Genomic DNA, 19370 nt, shown 5'->3' on the forward strand with positions numbered 1-19370 from the left:
AAATTAGTTGCACATATCAGAAAATTTACCACATTGTCCACAATAATTTAGAGAAAACTGTATCTCAATATACTTACTCATTCTGAGTATATCTAAGGGGGCCTGTCTGAGCTAGCCAACCTTGTTTATCAGACTGTCTCACTTTTGTCTGTCTACATGAAGGAGTGGAAAGCCAAACATAACAACATCAATGGATTGTAAAATTTATTACCTACTGCCTTGTGCCTAATGTTGCACATTTGAGAATGTGAAAGGTATTGAATTATTACATATTAGCTTAAAGTTATCGAAGCTGGATGTTAGAAGAAAAATAGTCAATGGAACTAACACTTGGTGAGCTTAGTATGCCACCCATTTCCATTCAACATAATGACATATGCAGCAAACATAATTCCTGTGATTTTGAAGGACTTTTCCTGTTTCCACCCCACCCCTCCCCTCAATTTCCTGAGTGGTTGAGCTTCAGAGGTTCAACTGCGTAATTTGCAGATGTCACAGCCTTATTGCCTAAGGGAAAAGATTTGTGCAGCACAATGAGATGATGACCAATTTCATGAGGGAAAGATGTAAGGTGCATAAATAAAATGAAAATGAATGTGAACAAAATGCAGATGGTAGTATGAAGCACTAATGCATGTTACAACTTCACCCTGCCATTTTCCTGCTGGATTTACTGAAGAGTATCACAAAGCACAAGGTTGAATCATAAAGCTTTGCCCCTTTTTTTGTTTTATATAAATTTCAGCTGTAAATGTAAAATCAACATATCCATTCCCAGCAATGGACCTTTATTAGACCAGCCTGGCCTTATGTACCAGCAGCTCCATGGCACAGTGGTGCTGTCAGTTGCTGCATATGGTGGTTGTGTATCCATGAAATATGAGCAATGAAATGTTGTTCATTTTCTATGGAGCAAGGGATGAACGCCTATCAAAATCCACAGGGAAATCCATCCCACACACAGGGGAAAATGAGGTGGTGGTGATGAGAGCTTGCAAAAGGCCACAAAGATCTGCATGACAATGAGCATTCAAGGAGGCCCCATTTGTTGCTGACTGGCAACAACATTTCCTGCATGGACACAATGGTGGAAGTGGATCAGTGTATACATGGCAAGGATATCTTCCAGGAGCTTGGCATTTGTATAGGAGTGTTTACAACATTGTCCAGAGAACCTCAGGGTATGAGAAGGTTTCGCATTGGTGGGTGCTTAAGCAGATGGGCGACATGCTGAAAGGCAAGCAAATGATTGCTTTGCCAAATCATTTGCAATGGTATGCCAATGAGGGTGACAATTTCCTGGACTACACTGTTACTGGCGATGAAACATGGATACTGTATTTCATGCCAGAATCGAAGCAGCGTAGCATGTTGTGGAAACACCCAGGTTTGTCTGTGACAAAAATTTCTGATCAGAGCCATCTGTTAGGAAAGGGATGTCAATGGTCTTCTGGGATCACACTGGAGCACTCCTGATGGATTTCAGGCTGCTAGATGCAATCACCAATGCTGACAGTTATTGTTTGATACTGTCATGTCTGTGGGCTGCCATCAGGAAGAAGCACCGACAATTTCATGATGTGTACAACATGGTATCCTCCATGACACTCTGAGACCACGGGACTGCTGATAATCTGTGGTCTTTTCAGTGAGAGAGTCCCACCATACTCTCCAGACCTCATTCCTTGTGATTACTACGTTTTCAGTTGGCAGAAGAAGTTCCTGGCAGCACAGCGATTCACATGCAGTGATGAAGCCAGGACAGCAGTCCCATGGTGGTTCCACAGTCAGGTGGATGAATTCAACCACAGGGATGTCTCAGATTCAGTGCAGCAATGAGATAAATATCTGAAATGGTGTTGGGTCAATGTGGAAAAATAGAGTAAGGTACATAGAACTGTACATACATTTGCAGTTACCTGTATGCACCTTATTTTGGGTAACAAAAAACAGTGGCAAAGAGTTTGCAAGCCATCCTCATATGATAACAGAAAATGCCAGGTAGCAATTTGTTGTGCCCCTTTGCACTGACATATCAACTACAGGCTGAGTCTGTGAGGATAATCAGCAGTCTACAGAAACGTGTTTCTACTGTAGCAAAAAGTAAATCAGTGAGAATAAGCTATCAGATTACCACAAACTTGCTAAACTGACAGTAATAACAGTTTTCATTCAGTATATTGCCTGTTGATCTGAAGTTATATGAAGAAACTTGCCATACGAAACACAACATTCATGATTAAACAAAGGAAACTCCAGGTAGGAATATCAACAACGTAGAAATATAATGTTAATCAACTGGTAAAAAAAATCTACTAACCAAGTGGCGGAAGGGGAACACACACACAAAAGGATTTGACTTTCACAAGCTTCTGGATCCAGTGGCTCCTTCTTCTGGCGGAAGAGCTGAAGGGTAAGGAAGAGGGATGAAGGAAAAGGATTTGAGAGGTTTAGGGTAAGAGGTACAGCTTAGAAAAGTCACCCAGAGGCCCAGGTCAGGGGAGACTTACCAAATGGGATGAGAAGGAAAGACTTGGTGAGTAGATTTTTTTATCTGTCCATTTGCATTATATTAACAATGTAAAAAAGATAGATTGCTGCTTTCTGTAATGATGACATGTTAGGCTGCAGTCAGGCAGAATTAAAAAAAACTTACAAAGGCTTTCGGCCCAAGCCTTTTTTTAGAGAAAGAGAAACACACACCATTAATTCACACACATTCACACACATACGACCACCAACTCCAGCAGCTTGGGCCCAGACATTCTTATGTGAATGAATGGTGTGTGTTGCTCTTTTTCTGATGAAGGCTGTGGTTGAAATCTTTGTGTAAGTATCTTTTAATTGCACCCGTCTGCAACTTAACATGTCATCTTTATGGTAAGTAGCAGTCTTCAACATTCATAATTGTAATACTTAGAGCAACGAGAACATAGATAGGTTAGATGTCAAGTATCTAAGGTGCAAGGTAGTTTCCAAAGAAATTTCTGGAATAGTTTAATACACTTGGCAATTATTAGCAGAACTACTTTGCGCAAGTACATTTTGCAAGTTAAGAGAGTGAAGAATGTACTCAATTGATGTATTATCTGTTTGCGGAAAAACAGACTGGACTACATGAAATGCAAGTTAGTGTCATGTACATGCAGCACCTACTGCTGATGAAATCTGAAATATTTATTATAGTACTCACTGTCACAATTTTTATATTTCTTATATTTTTATCTACATGGAATTTAGAAAGCAATATTGCCAAGGTCTGCACAAGTATATTTATTGATTGATTCAGCTTCAATAATAATTTATTCCATCTGTTTCCAATACTGCATATACTAATATCAGATAACATATAGGATAAAATGTCAGATACACACACCTATAGTTGGGATGTATTCTCTGTCCATTGTAGAGCCAATCCACTTTGATGGGATGATCACCTCTGATGTCACACTTGAGGGCCACTTCTTCCCCACGCCTGGCTGCTACGTTTTTCTCCATAACATCAAATCTTACTGGCTCTGAAAATTCAGATCATATTACGAATTAGATTAACATTAAGTGAAGAAAAACTTTGACTATCCAAATTTTAATATCATAACAGAATTGGAGCAGCATATAAGCTTAGGTTTGATGATTAGTTTCAGTTATCCATGTTTGCAAAAATCTAGTACTGTCAATTATAAACCCAGCATGAAACTCTTAGTGAGCAAATTACATGTAGGAGGGGAGAAACTGAATGAATACACTGCAGCAGAGAAACTGTTATGCTAAACTAACTACGATTCCTGTGATGCAGGTTAACAAGAAAAGTTTAATATTAATTAAAAAATGCAAGAAAAAGAACAATGAAAATTTATTGTTATTGTTAAATTTATTTGTGTGGCAGCTCAGTTCCATCTGTTCCTTTCTTTGTGGCTGGTAAGTGGATGCTTCTCTTTGTTTAAAAATATTTGCAATAAAAAAATCCACAAAAGTATAGCAGCATGTTTTTGCAGATTTAGCAAATTAGACAACCATAAAGGAAAAGCTTGTAATGTATGATTCGAAAAAATGAAATAAAAATATTATAGAAAAAATTGATACCATACAACATCAGTCTGAAAAAAGTTAAACTATGCAGCGAGAACACATAAGTCTAGTCCCCACGAATATGTGATTACAATTTAATGTTTCCTCAACAGTGAAATCACCAGAGAGTGCACGACATTTTCAGTACAAATATTGGGTCAACAGAAAGATCCGATCTCACGCGTCGGCTTTGACCCGTGACGTAAGGGTGTTGTGGTGTGTGACGTCACGACGCCGCGGAGTTTGGTTTGTGAGTGTGGCGTGTTTGTAGATGTCGTGTTGTTGTTTGTTGTGCCCTCTGGTGGTATGTTCATGGTTTTCGTTTGTTTGGTGCGTTGGGCTCAGTTTGCTGTTGCTCAGTGGTGAGTGCTGCGTGCGTCATTTTGAAGAGGAATTTGTATCAGTGAGTTAACAGTTTTGTGTGATGGTTAATGTAATGATGATTGCTGTACGTCGGGTGAGTCTGTTATTAAGTGTATTCGGTTGTGGTTTTTTGTTCAGGAATGGATATGAAAGATCGGATTAATAGTGCTCGGTTGAGGGCTATGATGGGGGAGACAGCTATAGAGCTGATCAAATTTCTTCAGCTATTTGGCTTAATTGCCGAAGTCGTGAAGTGCGGCGTGTGCCGCGAACCAATGAAATTGGTTAAAGTTCCGGCCTCTCGGACCAGGGACGGTTACATGTGGCGCTGTCGTAAAGATGACATATGGCGTTCCATACGGCGCGGTACCTGGTTCGAGAAGTCTAGATTGGGCATGCGTGAGATTGTGCTTGTTACATATTATTTTTGTTATAGATCCCCACAGAGTTTTTGTGCGCATGAGACTGGTGTGAGTGAGAGGACTGTTTTAGATTGGTATTCCTTTTGTCGTGAAGTGTGTTCGGAATTTATTAAGTACAGGGGTAAGTTGGGGGGGCATGGGGTGGTTGTGGAGGTGGACGAGTCACAGTTTGGGAAAAGGAAGTATGGGAGGGGGAAGTCTGTGGCTGGTCTTTGGGTGTGGGGGGCTGTTGTTCCGGGGGGTGGGGGTTCCGAATGTGTTTTTAGGGTTGTGGGAGGGAGGTCGAAGGCTGAATTAGTGGGGTTAATTGAGGAATATATAGAGTCGGGGTCCACAATAGTTTCTGATGCTTTTTCTTCTTATAGGGGGTTGGGTGAGAGGGGATTTAATCATTTAGTAGTGAACCATAGTTAAGAGTTTAAGAATTATGATACAGGGGCTTGTACTAAAACAATAGAGGGGATGTGGGGGGTGGTTAAGTCAGTTCTTGGGAGGGGGAAGAGGCGCTCTTCCAACCTCCAGTCTCATTTAGATGAGTTCTGTTGGTGGAAGAGTGTCCCAGAGGGCTATTGTATTTTTCGGGTTTTTTTAAGGGCTGTGGGTAAAATGTATAGGCCGAAAGTGGTTAGTTAGGGGAGGCTGGGTAGGTGGGTGGGTGGCTGTGGTTCAGGGTGGGGTGGGTGGTTTATTTTGTTGTATAAAGTTTGTTAAGGTGGGGGGGGGGGACGGGGAGTGTGTTTGTTTTTTGTTTTAGTTGTGGAGGATCTATTTTGTTGAAGTTTTTGTTAAGTTGTAGTGTGTGATTGAGATGTTTTTTATGTTGTATTTGGTTTTTGTTTGTGGGTTTTTTATTTTGGGGTTGTGGGGGGGGGGGGGGAGGGGGTTGAGGTGTGGGTGGGTTGGGTTTTTCTTTTGGTTCAGTATTTTTTCGTTGGTTTGTGTGTGTGTGTGTGTGTGTGTGTGTGTGTGTGTGTGTGTGTGTGTGTGTGTGTGTGTGTGTGTGCGTTTGCGTGTGCATTTGTGTGTGCATTTGTGTGTGATTGTGGTGGCCAATCTAGTTTGTGGGGCTGGAACTTTCTTGTGGTAAGTTCCCTTTTGTTTTTGGCGTATGTGTTGTGTATTGGGAAGTGTTTCAATGAAATTTGTGGCTGTGAAGGTTGGTATTGGTATTCGTATTGGGAGATGTTTTTGAGTTACATAGGTCAAGGGTAGTGGTCGATCCTAAGTCATGGGATTGGTAGCTGCTGTTGAGCTATATAGTTGGAGGGAAGTGTTCAATCTCAATGTTTGGTGGAGTATGTTGACTTTGTAATGGGAGATGGGATCGGGGGTTGCTGTTTAGCTATATAGGTCAAGGGAAGTGTTCGATCCCAATTTATGGGATCGGGAGCTGCTGTAGATATATGTAGGTCAAGGGAAGTGTTTGTTCGCAATGTTTTGCGGTGTATTTTGATTTTTGTATTGGGGGATGGGATCGGGAGATGCTGTTGAGCTATATAGGTCAAGGGAAGTGTTCGATCCCAATTTATGGGATCGGGAGCTGCTGTAGATATATATAGGTCAAGGGAAGTGTTTGTTCTCAATGTTTTGCGGTGTATTTTGATTTTTGTATCGGGGGATGGGATCGGGAGATGCTGTTGAGCTATATAGGTCAAGGGAAGTGTTCGATCCCAATTTACGGGATCGGGAGCTGCTGTAGATATATGTAGGTTAAGGGAAGTGTTTGTTTGCTATGTTTTGCGGTGTATTTTGATTTTTGTATTGGGGGATGGGATCGGGAGATGCTGTTGAGCTATATAGGTCAAGGGAAGTGTTCGATCCCAATTTATGGGATCGGGAGCTACTGTTGATCTATATAGGTCAAGGGAACTGTCCGATTCCAGATAAGATTGTGTTTTGTGGTATTTGTTGAGTTTTGTGATGTCGGTTTTTTTCGTCGTCTTGCGTGGTTTTGTATGGCGGTGGGTGGCTAAATTTGTTTATATTTAGTTTCTCCCCACCCAAAAACCCCCAATTTCCCACGCTTGTCCCGTTAGAGTCATTAGGCTTTTTGTGATACCTGTGTGTGTGTTGTTTATCTGTGTATTTTCGTCTTTATGATACGTATGGAACGGTTTTATATCCGCCATATTGGAATTGTCGTTTCCGCCATATTTGTGACGTCTTGGATCAAAGCCGACGGGTAGGATCGGACGTTTCTGTACTTCCCAAATATTTGTACAATCAGTAAGTAACTTATTATGAATTTCTGAGTAATGATGTTTACGTACACATGAAAGAATCATATTAATTATTCTCAGTCAACAATTCATGAGAAATCCAAATTTAATATCAACATATTGACTAGAATTTCTCTCTTCTTCATCAGGAACAACACCGCTTAACACAAAACAGAAAAACCTGGAAACATCTGGTTCAAAGATATGCTTCATATGAAAAGTACACTGAGAATCTTTTAGAAATGAATGCTCTCACAAAATACTTTATGGCCATGAAAGAAGCGTATTTACATTGTGTTAGGACATGCCGAACCTTAGTAGTGGTAGTAGTAATCACTGCAATACGTGAAAGACAGTAAAGCATCAGCTACCTAAGTCAACAACTGAAAGCTCTTCAAAGTACCATACAGCAAACCAAGAATCAATACTGGAAAGCTGTACTCCAATGACAGAGTAATGGGCTATGCAATGAGAGTGCAGACTGAAGGCAAAACAGATCTCGGTTGGCCAATGAAACGCTTAAGAAGGGAACAGGACTGATTTTTTCTGCACTGGAACAAGCCATCAGAACTAATACTATCAAAGCCAGGAGCAAGAAATAAGCAAAAGACCCAAAGTTCGGACTCTGGAAGGAAGAAGAAGAAGACCATATCTTGAGCTGTTGCAATAAAAGTCCTCTGACTGATTACAGAGGCACAATGCATAATGAAGTGGCATGAATGAGCCATTGGAACTTATGCTAAAATTACCACATGCTGGTGGCAGTAAACTGGTGGGACCACAAGCCAGAAATAATTGTCAAAAATGAATATGTCAAATTACTGTGGGGCTTCTGGCTTCAGACAGGTCACATGCTGGAACACAGACACCAGACATCACAACTGTGGAGAAAAAGAAAGTGTAGATCATTGACATTACCAGTCTGGATCACTGGCATTGCCATCAGAGATTACTGCAAAACTGATATGAAACACTTTTAAAAAAACTTGTCAGGTACAAAAATTGAACTAGTGACTCTATTATAAAGCAGTGAAAGTGGTGTTTGGCAGACTGGGAGCAGTGCCACAGTATCTTAGGGGCACTTGAAAACCATTGGCATACTGCTAAAATGTCCCTCTGCCAATTACAAAAAAGCCACTTTACTGGGATCTGCATGAAGTATCTGTCAATACATCATACAGTCTTAGACACTTGGGAATTGTCCAGCTAGTGATAAAATACAAAATACAGTATAATGAATTCATAAGCTGTGTTTACTGTTATAATAATTATAATAATAATTTAAAGTACCTGTAAGGAATGAACAGCTGGATTGCTTACCATTTACTGATATCTGCACAGCTTTGCTGAGTCCAGCACCTATTCCATTGTCTGCCTGACAGAGGTAAAATCCCTCATCATCTGATGATGCAGATGGAATAGACAGTGTCCCATTTGCCATGACAACTGCACCAGACATCAGGTTGTCCAAAGGTTGGAAGTCAAATGCTTTGCCATCTGGCAAACAAAAAATTGGAAAGGAAACATAATAACAATATCAATAACAACAATAATTTAATAATACTGAATATAAAACAGTTTGAATTATGCCCAAAAGTGCCCAATGTCACTGTTTTTAGGCAAATAACAAATTCTTCTTCTCTATATATGAAAAACTTACTTTGTAGATTTTTCATTTTGCATAAATATACACTTACTGTTAATTATTTTAAATGTTAGGATTTAGAGAAATAATTAGGCCTATCTTTTAATATTTATTACCACATTAGAGAGAACTCTACTTAAGAAAAAAATGGTTCAAATGGCTCTGAGCACTATGGGACTCAACTGCTGAGGTCATTAGTCCCCTAGAACTTAGAACTAGTTAAACCTAACTAACCTAAGGACATCACAAACATCCATGCCCGAGGTAGGATTCGAACCTGCGACCGTAGCGGTCTTGCGGTTCCAGACTGCAGCGCCTTTAACCGCACGGCCACTTCGGCCGGCTCTATTTAAGATTTTCCGATTTTCTTGAATGTGAATTTGAGATGGAAATTTATATTTACGTTCTAACATGAGCATCATCATCAACAAGTAGCACAGAAAAAGTATCGACAGGTAGTGTAGACACATAAGACTGAGCAAGTAGTATTGCAAGTAGGACTTCGTGTAAAAAAAAAGTATCTCATCGACCAAAATGCTGATAATTTTTAACACGAAACATTATTTTCTACTTTGTGGCTGTCTTGTGCGAATTGTTTTTAGTGCAGCACTGTTTCAGAATTATTAAAATACTGTAAATGTAAATAAAAAATAATATTTGTATACTGGCGCGAAAGCCAAAGCAGTTATTGATAGATATTATTGTTAAGCTAAGAAAGTATCGAGCTGTGGAAGACAGTAGACACTACTGTCATAGTCTAACGTAACAGTCGCGACAATTTGCCTCGACTTTTGTTGCCTACCGCGCGAGCAGCGCCCCAAGCGGCCAGTAACTTAAAATTGTGAGTTCAGCGCGATCGTGAAAGCGAAAGTGGCTCTTTATTTTGATTTCTACAATGGTTTTTACAAGCGGGAGCGTTTGTAGTGCAATAAATTGCAGCAGCAACAGGAAGAAGACACCACAGCTGTCTTTTTCTTAGGTTTCCTAAGGATCCTGAGAGGTATATACCATCATGTTATTAAACTGTATCGTCAGGATTCACTTACAAACTACATGTGTATTAACGATTAATGTTTCGTTTTAGGAGCAGAAAATGGCTAGTTAATAGCAGACGATAAGACCCTATGAAGAAAGGACCAGTTTACCGGTATAATAATATTAGGCTTTGTTCGCTACATTTCGATCAAAACCAGTTCATGAACGCAGACAATAATAAACTCGTGTGGAATGCAGCACCCACCCTGTTTGACATCCCAAATAAGCCACCTCAACTGACGATGAAGACGAAACTGCCACAAAGATTCGACAATCCATCTAAAGCTGTAAAACAGTCCTATGACACAGAAGCAGCCAGTTCAACTCTCCATGTATCAGTGCCAGATTCGTGTGAATCGTCAACACAGACCTGCTTTGACGATGAAGTGGTTAGATTAAGTGCAGTTATTCGCGTCTTACACAAGCATAATGTTTGGTAAGTATTTCATTCACTTCTGCTGTTAGTCACTTAATTTTCCTTGCTTCCTTCGTGTGATGACATTATTTTGTTAGCACCTTGTTCAAAAATTATTCAAATATTTGGTTTTACGTGAAATGTAATGTAATCAATTCATTATAATGTTTTCAGCATATTTCTCCCACTATTTGAAACTTGCTTGTACCAATCAGAGTAGTATAAAGATGAAGGTCGTACTTGTGGCAACAAGCGACAATGACAAACAAAGTAAGCCTACAGAACGATAAATGAGCTGTCGATCCCTTTTGCATGTAGAGCTACATGTCTGTGCTTCTTAGGTGTGAATCTGTGAGTTTATATTCTTTTGATATCAACGCGGTAAGCTACAATTCTATCCAACGTCACAAGGGTTTATTCACGAATGTGTTGTAGCTTGCCACTTGATTCATGGTTTTTGTCCATAATTGCGCTTATTTTAGAATCATTTTTAGAAACATATATGCCTTCTGATACTACACAAACCCTCGGAGGCGAGAAAATAACTCAAACATTTCGTAAATTACGTATGAAATGGGTGCAAAACAAACATTATGCTTAAGGGGCTCCGGAAAGGCTCAAAATCATGAAAAGTTCAATTTTTACTTTTTTGCGTTTTCTGAATCTGCAGACTATTACCTTTTAATAGATATATAATTTATTCAATTCCGAAGACTACAACTATTTTTAAATTTTTTTTGAAATGTGTTCTACATGGGCGTGACCCACTGTGGCGCTGTTAAACTGCTGTCAAATGGTGTTATTATTAACGTCCGTGTTCATCAGGTACATTTTAGCGATGTGAGATAAAGTATGTGTTGTGGCTAACCTGTGATGGTTCAATATATATCGCTGGTGTGATTGTCGATTGTTTCATGTTTATTTACTCTGTCGTTATCTCGAAAATATTCGTAATTAATTCTGTTTCTTGAGTCTCTGTTTCGTTGAAGTACAATAATGAGTAAAAGTAAAGTTATTAGAAATCCTCTGAAGGCTTTTAAGAAAAGGAGAAATGTTGGAAAGCCAAAGGTATGTGTTATTACTGTAAACAATAAAGACGATAACCAAGTGAGTGAACCTAACCTCTCAAGTACACCTGCCCATAGCAGTCAAAGTGGGAAAGAAAATACGTCACAGAAGAAGCTTGGTTCAATGAGTGAAAACTATGAATGTTTTATGGGCGAATCGGATGTGAGTGAAATATTTGATATGTCGGTTCTCAAAGGAATTTTTTCAAACTGTGTAAGATGTATTCATTGTAGTGAAGTTGGTCTGGAACTCTCCATAATAAAGCACGTAGGACTTGCTAGTGAAATACAACTGAAATGTGATAAGTGTACATACATGACCACCTTTTGGAACAGTGTTGCAGTAACTGCAACTGAAGAAAATGGTAGCAAAATCTACGAACACAACAACGAGCGATGCTTGCTTTAGACAAGCAACGCCTTCGGGCTGCAGACAGGGCTGTAAAGAGTCTAGAAATACAAGCAAGAGTAAACAGGAGGAGGAACAAGAGGAAGCTGGAGGAGGAGTTTGCAGAGGATGAAGATAATCCATCCTATGGACCTGGAATGCACTAAAAAGGTAATCCAATCTTTGTCGCTCGATTCCCAAAACTTTTATTTTCTCATACTAATTACATGTTTTCTAAGGATCTTCCAAACATATTTGTTTCAAACTTTCTGTAAATGTTACACAGTACCTTCTGCGTAATTTAACACAGCCTTTTTCCAAAAAAAACTGTATATTTTTGAATATATAAATAAAAAATTGCAAAAAAATGTTGTGAATTTTCATTACAATTGAAAAAAAAAAATCATCTTTAATAACTGAACTAAAATTTTGTAAAATCCCTGTGTTAAGTTGTAGCCCATATTCCAATAAATAATCTGCAAAAAGTTCAACTTCCTACCTCAAATACTTTGTGAGGAAAGATGTAATTTATAAGCGTTATTTTAACATTGCAAGTATAGGGCGTTCCGGAGCCCCTTAAGATGCGTCTGAATCACTTTACCCGCCACTTGGAGCGCTACTGTCGCTCTAGCTGTCAAACGGTAGCACCTTTTATAGCAGTGAGTGTCGCGACTGTTAGACTGTGGTACTGGCCTCACAGACCTGATTCATGCTGTGCGCGCTGGCTGATGGGAATGACAGTAAATGGGAAATTGTTTTACGGTCGCACCCGTCAGCCACCGCACCAAATATCAACCATACATTCCAAACAGCTTTCACATACTGTATTACACAGCATTTAAATGCGTAGAAAGTAAAATATTTACAAATGCTGTGCAAAACGCAACCTCATTTCTAACAACAAAAACTGTAGAAAACGGTGGAAACTGCATTGTGGTGGTCTACAGACCATATAATTCTTAAGTTACTCTTTTGACTGAAATACAGAAAAAAATCTGGTGTTCTTAGATACATTATTCTCCCCTACCATTTGGGGTCGTGTATACACGACTGCACAGCACTGGAAGATCATTGACAAAATTGTGTCATCTTCAAAACATTTCTCTGGTGGCCGGCCGGTGTGGCCAAGCGGTTCTAGGCGCTACAGTCTGGAACCACGCGACCGCTGTGGTCGCAGGTTCTAATCCTGGCTCTGGCATGGATGTGTGTGATGTCCTTAGTTCAGTTAGGTTTAAGTAGTTCTAAGTTCTAGGGGACTGATGACCTCAGATGTTAAGTCCCATACTGCTGAGAGCGATTTGAACCATTTCTCTGGTTGCTCTTCATGCCTGTATGTACTTGTAGGTATATATAATTTTCATTTTGAGCGTTTGCACATACCATCTCTTTTAATCCATACTTTCCTGGTTTCAGTGTCATGTACACTCGAAATGAGCAGTTGCCACAGATAGTTGCAAGACTTTCATCAACAGTTTGGTGCTGATTAGGTTTGTAATTATTTATGCCTGGAGTCACAAAGATATTAGAAACCTCTCTTATTGCCTGAAGCTTATCCTTTGCATCTGTGATTCTCATATTGCGATTCTTACTTGACAGTAAACCTCAAAACAGTTAACAATTGTTGAAATTACCTTCAAGCCATGAGAAACGGATTTCTAGAAGCTGAGTGGTTTGTCCATAAATCGGAAGCACTACGGTGCGATTTCCATGAATCTTCCCTGCAGCCAATAGTACGGAAATAAATGAAAAATCTCATTATTTGTCATGTCGTGCTATTCTTTAGATCATTCTGGGTGGGATTGATTGCATCTTAACATTTTTCATTACTATGCCTACATACAACATCAAGCATGTTTTCAGGAAGAGAGAGAGCAAACATATTTACATTCGAACCTACAGTTTTACTGCCATTTAAAATACCAGGTTTTTGTCGGAAAATATTTTGAACTGGTCTTCTTCATTGATGGACAGGTGTAGTAGAATGCCATACTAAACCACCTCTAGATTTGAACATACCTGAAAGAGTTGGATCTTCTGATAAACTTTCTGACCGTGGTCTTTTGACGCATTTTGTTCATTTCTTTGACATCAACAACTTCTTCAATAACTTCAGCATTACTGTTTTCATCTTCATCATAACACAAATCGTACATATCACGATCTTTGTCAAACGGATCTGGATTATCAATATTTATAATCCTTTAAAACTCCTGCATATTTGTCCACGTTTACACTCAGAAATACAAGCCAAACATCTCTCAGAACAAAATAATGAAGACCCATTATAAATTCAATATTGTAATTTTTTTCCGATCTCAACAATGGAAATCGAAGTACAGTACATAATTTTTATTGATTCTGTGTGGGATAACAAGGCTATAGAGGAGATCCTACTGGCTACAAATTTCGTAGCAAACACGACCCGGGGATGGTGGGAGGACACAGAAACACCCTACATGAACCATGGAAAATAGTTGTACGCAAAAAATGCTAAGTAGGCTAACTCCATTACCCCCGTTGGTAGCAGAAGGGTTAATGGTTTTGTTTCATTTTCAAAGTACAGGTCTGCTATGAAGCTTCTTCAATCTCCTCAGCAGTAGCACTGAAATTGCTGAAATCTCTGCTGCTTTCTGTAAGTTGTTTATCGTCACCAATGACTTGAGGAGTTTCAGTGTTCGTTTGCCGAATAACGACGAAGTCGTATTGCAGCCACCAAAGGCATGTAGTAACAGAATATTACCTCCTGATACTTGACACAAATTGAAAGTTGAAGGGCACTGTCTGCCTTTGCCTGGCATCAGTGGAAAATGTTGGGGAGCAATGGGGCTGAAGCGACCAGGATCGCAAGAATGTCGGTGTCCTCCCTAGCGACAACACAGAGTCTGTGCAACGTCACCAACAGTAGCTAAAATTACAGTATCTGCGTCCTCAGCAGGTTGCTTCATTATGAGATGCTCGCCCTCAAGTTTTGCTGTCGGTAAAGCAATGGCGCTGTTTATTTTGTTCATTCCAGACAAACAAATCTTTGCCATTGTTACTGACGTTACATCAATTGTGACAGCTGGTTGATTTCTTTTGATGACTCTGCGCAGCTGCTCCGCTGATTTCGTGCTCCACTCACTTTTCACATCAGGGTGCTATCAAACCAATCGTGTCCTTTGTGTCATACAACAATCTATGTATTCTGTGATTATGAAAGAAAATAGTTCTTTTACTTTCCATGCCACTCTGTATATTGCGAACTCTGTCTTTTCGAAATCCACTGGGTCTTTAACAGCATCAAACAACCTGTAAAAAACGGCTTTCTGTGTTTCTGTATACCTATGTAGGCAGAACATGAATGTACTCAAAAGTAAACGATCAAGAGTGAACACTGAAAGAAATCATTTAAGTGAATATAGCAAGCTAGTGTTGGTTGCTAACCATATGATTTACTTGTAATTGCATAATAAGAGCATTTATTTACCAGCTGGGTTTTTTCATCACTTTCTTTAGTTTACTGAAAACACAATTTGATGCTCTGCAAACTTTTGTGTCAAACTGACTAGTTCTCAGATGCTGTGGGTTTTACAGCGACGAAACGAGTGTTTTTCGAAAATTGTGAAAATTGCCATCTTCTTTCATAACTTTTCTATAGGAAAGGTTAATCCAGTAACAAAGTTTTGGTATTCAGTCAATGCAGAATTTAATGCTCTGTATTTTTTGGTAACCTTGGCTTTTTCAATCAAACGCATAGTTTCGGGGGAATTTGAAAAAAACAGTTCCGAAATTTTGGTGGTTTTCTATCCACCACAGCTGAAGCTCCACTCAGAAATCGGGGCAAACTCAGATTATTCTTATCAGCAGTCTACTTGAGTGATTAAAACAGTTTCAAGCATTCCATTAATTTTTGGAAGGCAGCTCCCTGTTTGGAGGTAATTTTACTGGCCTACAAAGGGAGCATGCAAATGCACAATTTGTGACAGTGACAGCCTCCAGCAACAGGAGTGGAAAAGTTTTAACAATAACAGACCTAGTGGTCAGCTGTATTCTAGCGCATGTCTTGGCGTCCAGCACTAAAAGCGTAATTTATGTCGGCTTCTAGAATGTAAAATGGGGCTCACTGTATTTCAGGTCTTCCACTATGAGGAAAGGCATCCACCGTGAAAACAGTTACCATGTTTTTGAAGTTAAGAAAATATTGGCTTCTAGAATGTAAAATGGGGCTCACTGTATTTCAGGTCTTCCACTATGAGGAAAGGCATCCACCGTGAAAACAGTTACCATGTTTTTGAAGTTAAGAAAATATTGGGAGAGGAAGCGTGTGGCAAGTGTTAAAGAGAAACCAGTGCTAATCAGAAATCGTACACAGTTAAAATCAAAGTAAGCTGTATAAACATGTTTATAGTAATTGTGCAATATGAGAATGTTATTTATATAACGTTAATAACTGGCATGTACATATCCTTTTTTTTCAGAAAGGTGAATATGAGTGTAATGCAGGCCTCTTGGGAAGCTGTAAAAAAGAGTGACAGAGATTTTTGTAAAACAATCCTTCTGCAACACGCGAAAATCCAGGTTGTTCTCTTTGCGGCTTGTACTCCAAAGGCGAAACGGTTGAAGAAATGTTTCACAGTAAAAAAACACACATAATCTGTTAAATTTGCAACAATGGATCAATAAACAAGAGGTACTACACGAGGTCAAAGACATAAACTGTTAATTGATGGTATTACTAGGACGTGTGCAATTCCTGTGAGAAAATGTAAGAGGGAAATGGCTTGAAATGTGGTGAGGCAATTCATGGCTCTAGGATCATGATAATGTGCCCTCACATTCGTCCCTGTTGGTGCATGACTGTTGCACAAACAACGATTCTCCATACGCTCCAGACCTGGTCTCTTTTTTTAATTTCCAAAATTAAAAACCCTGTTTAAAGGACGAAGGTTTGTAACGACAGAAGAGATAAAAGAAAATGTGCAGATGGCATTTCACGCGATCCAGCAAGAGGTGTACCAAGAGTGTTTCTGGAAGTGGAAACGGTGTTGGGAGTGATGTACCAGTTGTGGATGAGAGTACTTCGAAGGAGACCATGCACAATAAGTAAAAGGTAAGTATTGAAACATTTTGTGGACAAAGTTCCGGAATTTTTTGAATAGGCCTTGTATTTAATCAGTGTAGTGCAAACGAGGCTTCTCCTCTCCCATCCCCCAGTTTTCATGACGTAATAACTGTAAGCACTGAGGAATGGAATGAAGTGTGACATATTAGCTGCCGTTTTGGTTTGCCTGGTTGTGTGTCTGTCATCCATGTCAGCCAGCCAAATGCTGCCAGACACTGGGCACCGAGTGCATGGATCCGTATGTCATAGAGATCAGGACATGTCTGCTAACCAGGTCTATTATAACCTCCACTCACCTGGAGACACCCAGGTTCATCATACTTGCATTTCAGACCAATAGTAGAGGAAATATTGCAAATGATTCCACCAGATTTGATAATTGCAGGTTAACTAATGCCAGAGTCTTCCTGAACTCTGAATCGAACCCGTGTGATAATTTACACCTGCAGTAGAATGAAAATGTAAACAGTCTAGCATATGACGAGTATGCAAGGTTCTGTGCTTCGTACTATCAAGAGGAAGGATGTCTACTCAGCCCACAGAAATTCAGTGAGCTGCCGTCAGTCATCATAATAGACTGTTTAAAAGAGAATGAGATAACTAAATCTGGACCTATAGTTGTACGAATTGAATGTGATTCTTTGGAAAATTTCCCAGAACACACTGCAACATATGCTCTATTTCCATACAACCATGTGATTAACAATTGCCCCATCACTGATGTTGTGCAATGAACTGTATAAGTAAACAGATGTTGAGCCACACCCAGAGCATTTCACAACTCAAGGTCTGAACATCATTTCACACACTCAGGATTTCTATGATGATGAATATAGAAAAATCGTATTTAAAGATGTTGCATTCATAGCATACACAAAAGATACAGAATAATAGAGACATTCTAAGCAAATATTGCATCACTGAGGTCTTTCAAGGATATGAAGTGTGCTAAAACATGGAGGAGCGCAAACTGGTTAACACATTTCTACAGTGTAATTCACTGGGACGATACTGGAATACACTATAAAGATATCATGACATCACTTTGCTCATTCGACGACAAAGATATCTTCATCTATTTCAGAGGTGAGGAGATCACATGGAAGTGTCGAAACTTCAGGTCTGCTATTATTTAAGACCTGGAATTCTAAGGGTGTCCTGCTCTCCATCATCTCAGGAGAAAGAGAAAGATATGTATAAACACTGTTTACACATATCTTTTTCTTAATCTTGAGACGATGGAGAGCTTATGAAAATGTAAAATTACTTTTAAGTTTTAATGAAAGACAAATGAGTTCTTTTTACCTCACAATCTGTGTATGATTTATCTTCACCGTGTTCCCACTTTGATAGCCTACAGTTTTACTTAGCTACTAGGTCTATGGTATTCTTCAAGTACTGGTGATATAATTTTAGACATTGTTTGCTATATGTCTCTGGAAGTGGACGTGGTAACATGCTTCCTGTACCCATGAGCCAATTCGTGCTGCATGATAGGTGTAATACCATCCAACCATTCTATATATTTTGTCCTCTTCCAAATTGAACTTAAAAACTGACGTCATTTGTGTCCTGCACATCCTTTATACTGGTATATACAATTAGGATTTTTTTTGTAAATAACAACAAGAAGGATGTATGGTAATTAAGTTTTTCATTTATTCAGTTCTCAAAGATACAATTTGGTTCTTTAGATTACAATACAGGTCCTGAGATTGCAATTTGAATCTTTTTCACATAATACTTTTTCTTGGCAATAACAAACAAAGAAGTCACTGGTTGAAATATTAATAGTTTTCAGATATAAATGAATCTGTGCTAAAGACAGATGCAGAGATACTTTTATTCTTACACTACAATAGTCTCAATAGCAGCAGTTACATGGATGAACATCAATAATTGTGATGGGCTATGAACTCTGTACACTTAAAAACTAATGTGACATGCAGAGTACAAATTTTTCTACAACTGTATACTTTTTTCATCAGTACATATGTTGTGCTTGTCCATATTTACATACTTTTTTGTTAGGAAGCGTGGTGTGCAAATATACAAACATCAAAAAAAGTTTTCCATCAGGCCAGTTCTAAGAACTCCTGAAGATAGACGTTGACTGTGGATATTGTATCACGGACACAGTCCCTTTGACTGTTCAGAGATGTCACTAAACCTGCCCAAAGATGTAAACAACCATGTATTAGCAGCGCCTATTAGACGGAGGGGGTCCGACAGCCAACCAGTTCCAGTCATTCTACCAGGAAAGAGGTACATGACTCGTGTTGTCTGTAGTTCAACCATGCCTAAATGGTCAATACCGCGGTTTGATCACATATGCATTGTGACTTTGTGCCAGGAAGGGCTCTCAACAAGGGAGGTGTTCAGGCATGTTGGAGTGAACCAAAGCGATATATTCGCACATAGAGGAGATACGGAGACACAGGAATTGTCGATGACATGCCTCACTCTGTCCGCCAAAGGGCTACTACTGCAGTAGATGACCGCTACCTACGGATTATGGCTTGGAAAAACCCTGACAGCAACGCCACCATGTTGAATAATGCTTTTTGTGCAGCCACAGCACATCGTGTTATGACGCAAACTGTGTGGAATACGCTGCATGATGTGCAACTTCACCTCTGACGTCCAT

At 39.4% G+C, this 19370-nt stretch overlaps 1 protein-coding gene across 1 annotated transcript in view; it reads right to left on the reverse strand.

Annotated features, from left to right (window-relative positions):
- Positions 1-19370, reverse strand: part of LOC124598421 (Down syndrome cell adhesion molecule-like protein Dscam2) — a 378789-nt gene that overhangs the window by 159662 nt on the left and 199757 nt on the right. The window contains exons 10-11 of the mRNA XM_047136000.1: positions 8393-8569; positions 3377-3518 (exon numbers count right to left, since the gene is read on the reverse strand). Coding sequence (XP_046991956.1) covers positions 3377-3518; positions 8393-8569 — 319 coding nt within the window. The remainder of the gene's footprint in view (positions 1-3376; positions 3519-8392; positions 8570-19370) is intronic.

The sequence above is a fragment of the Schistocerca americana genome, chromosome 1, assembly GCF_021461395.2.
Source record: "Schistocerca americana isolate TAMUIC-IGC-003095 chromosome 1, iqSchAmer2.1, whole genome shotgun sequence".
NCBI classification, from domain to species: Eukaryota; Metazoa; Arthropoda; class Insecta; order Orthoptera; family Acrididae; genus Schistocerca; species Schistocerca americana.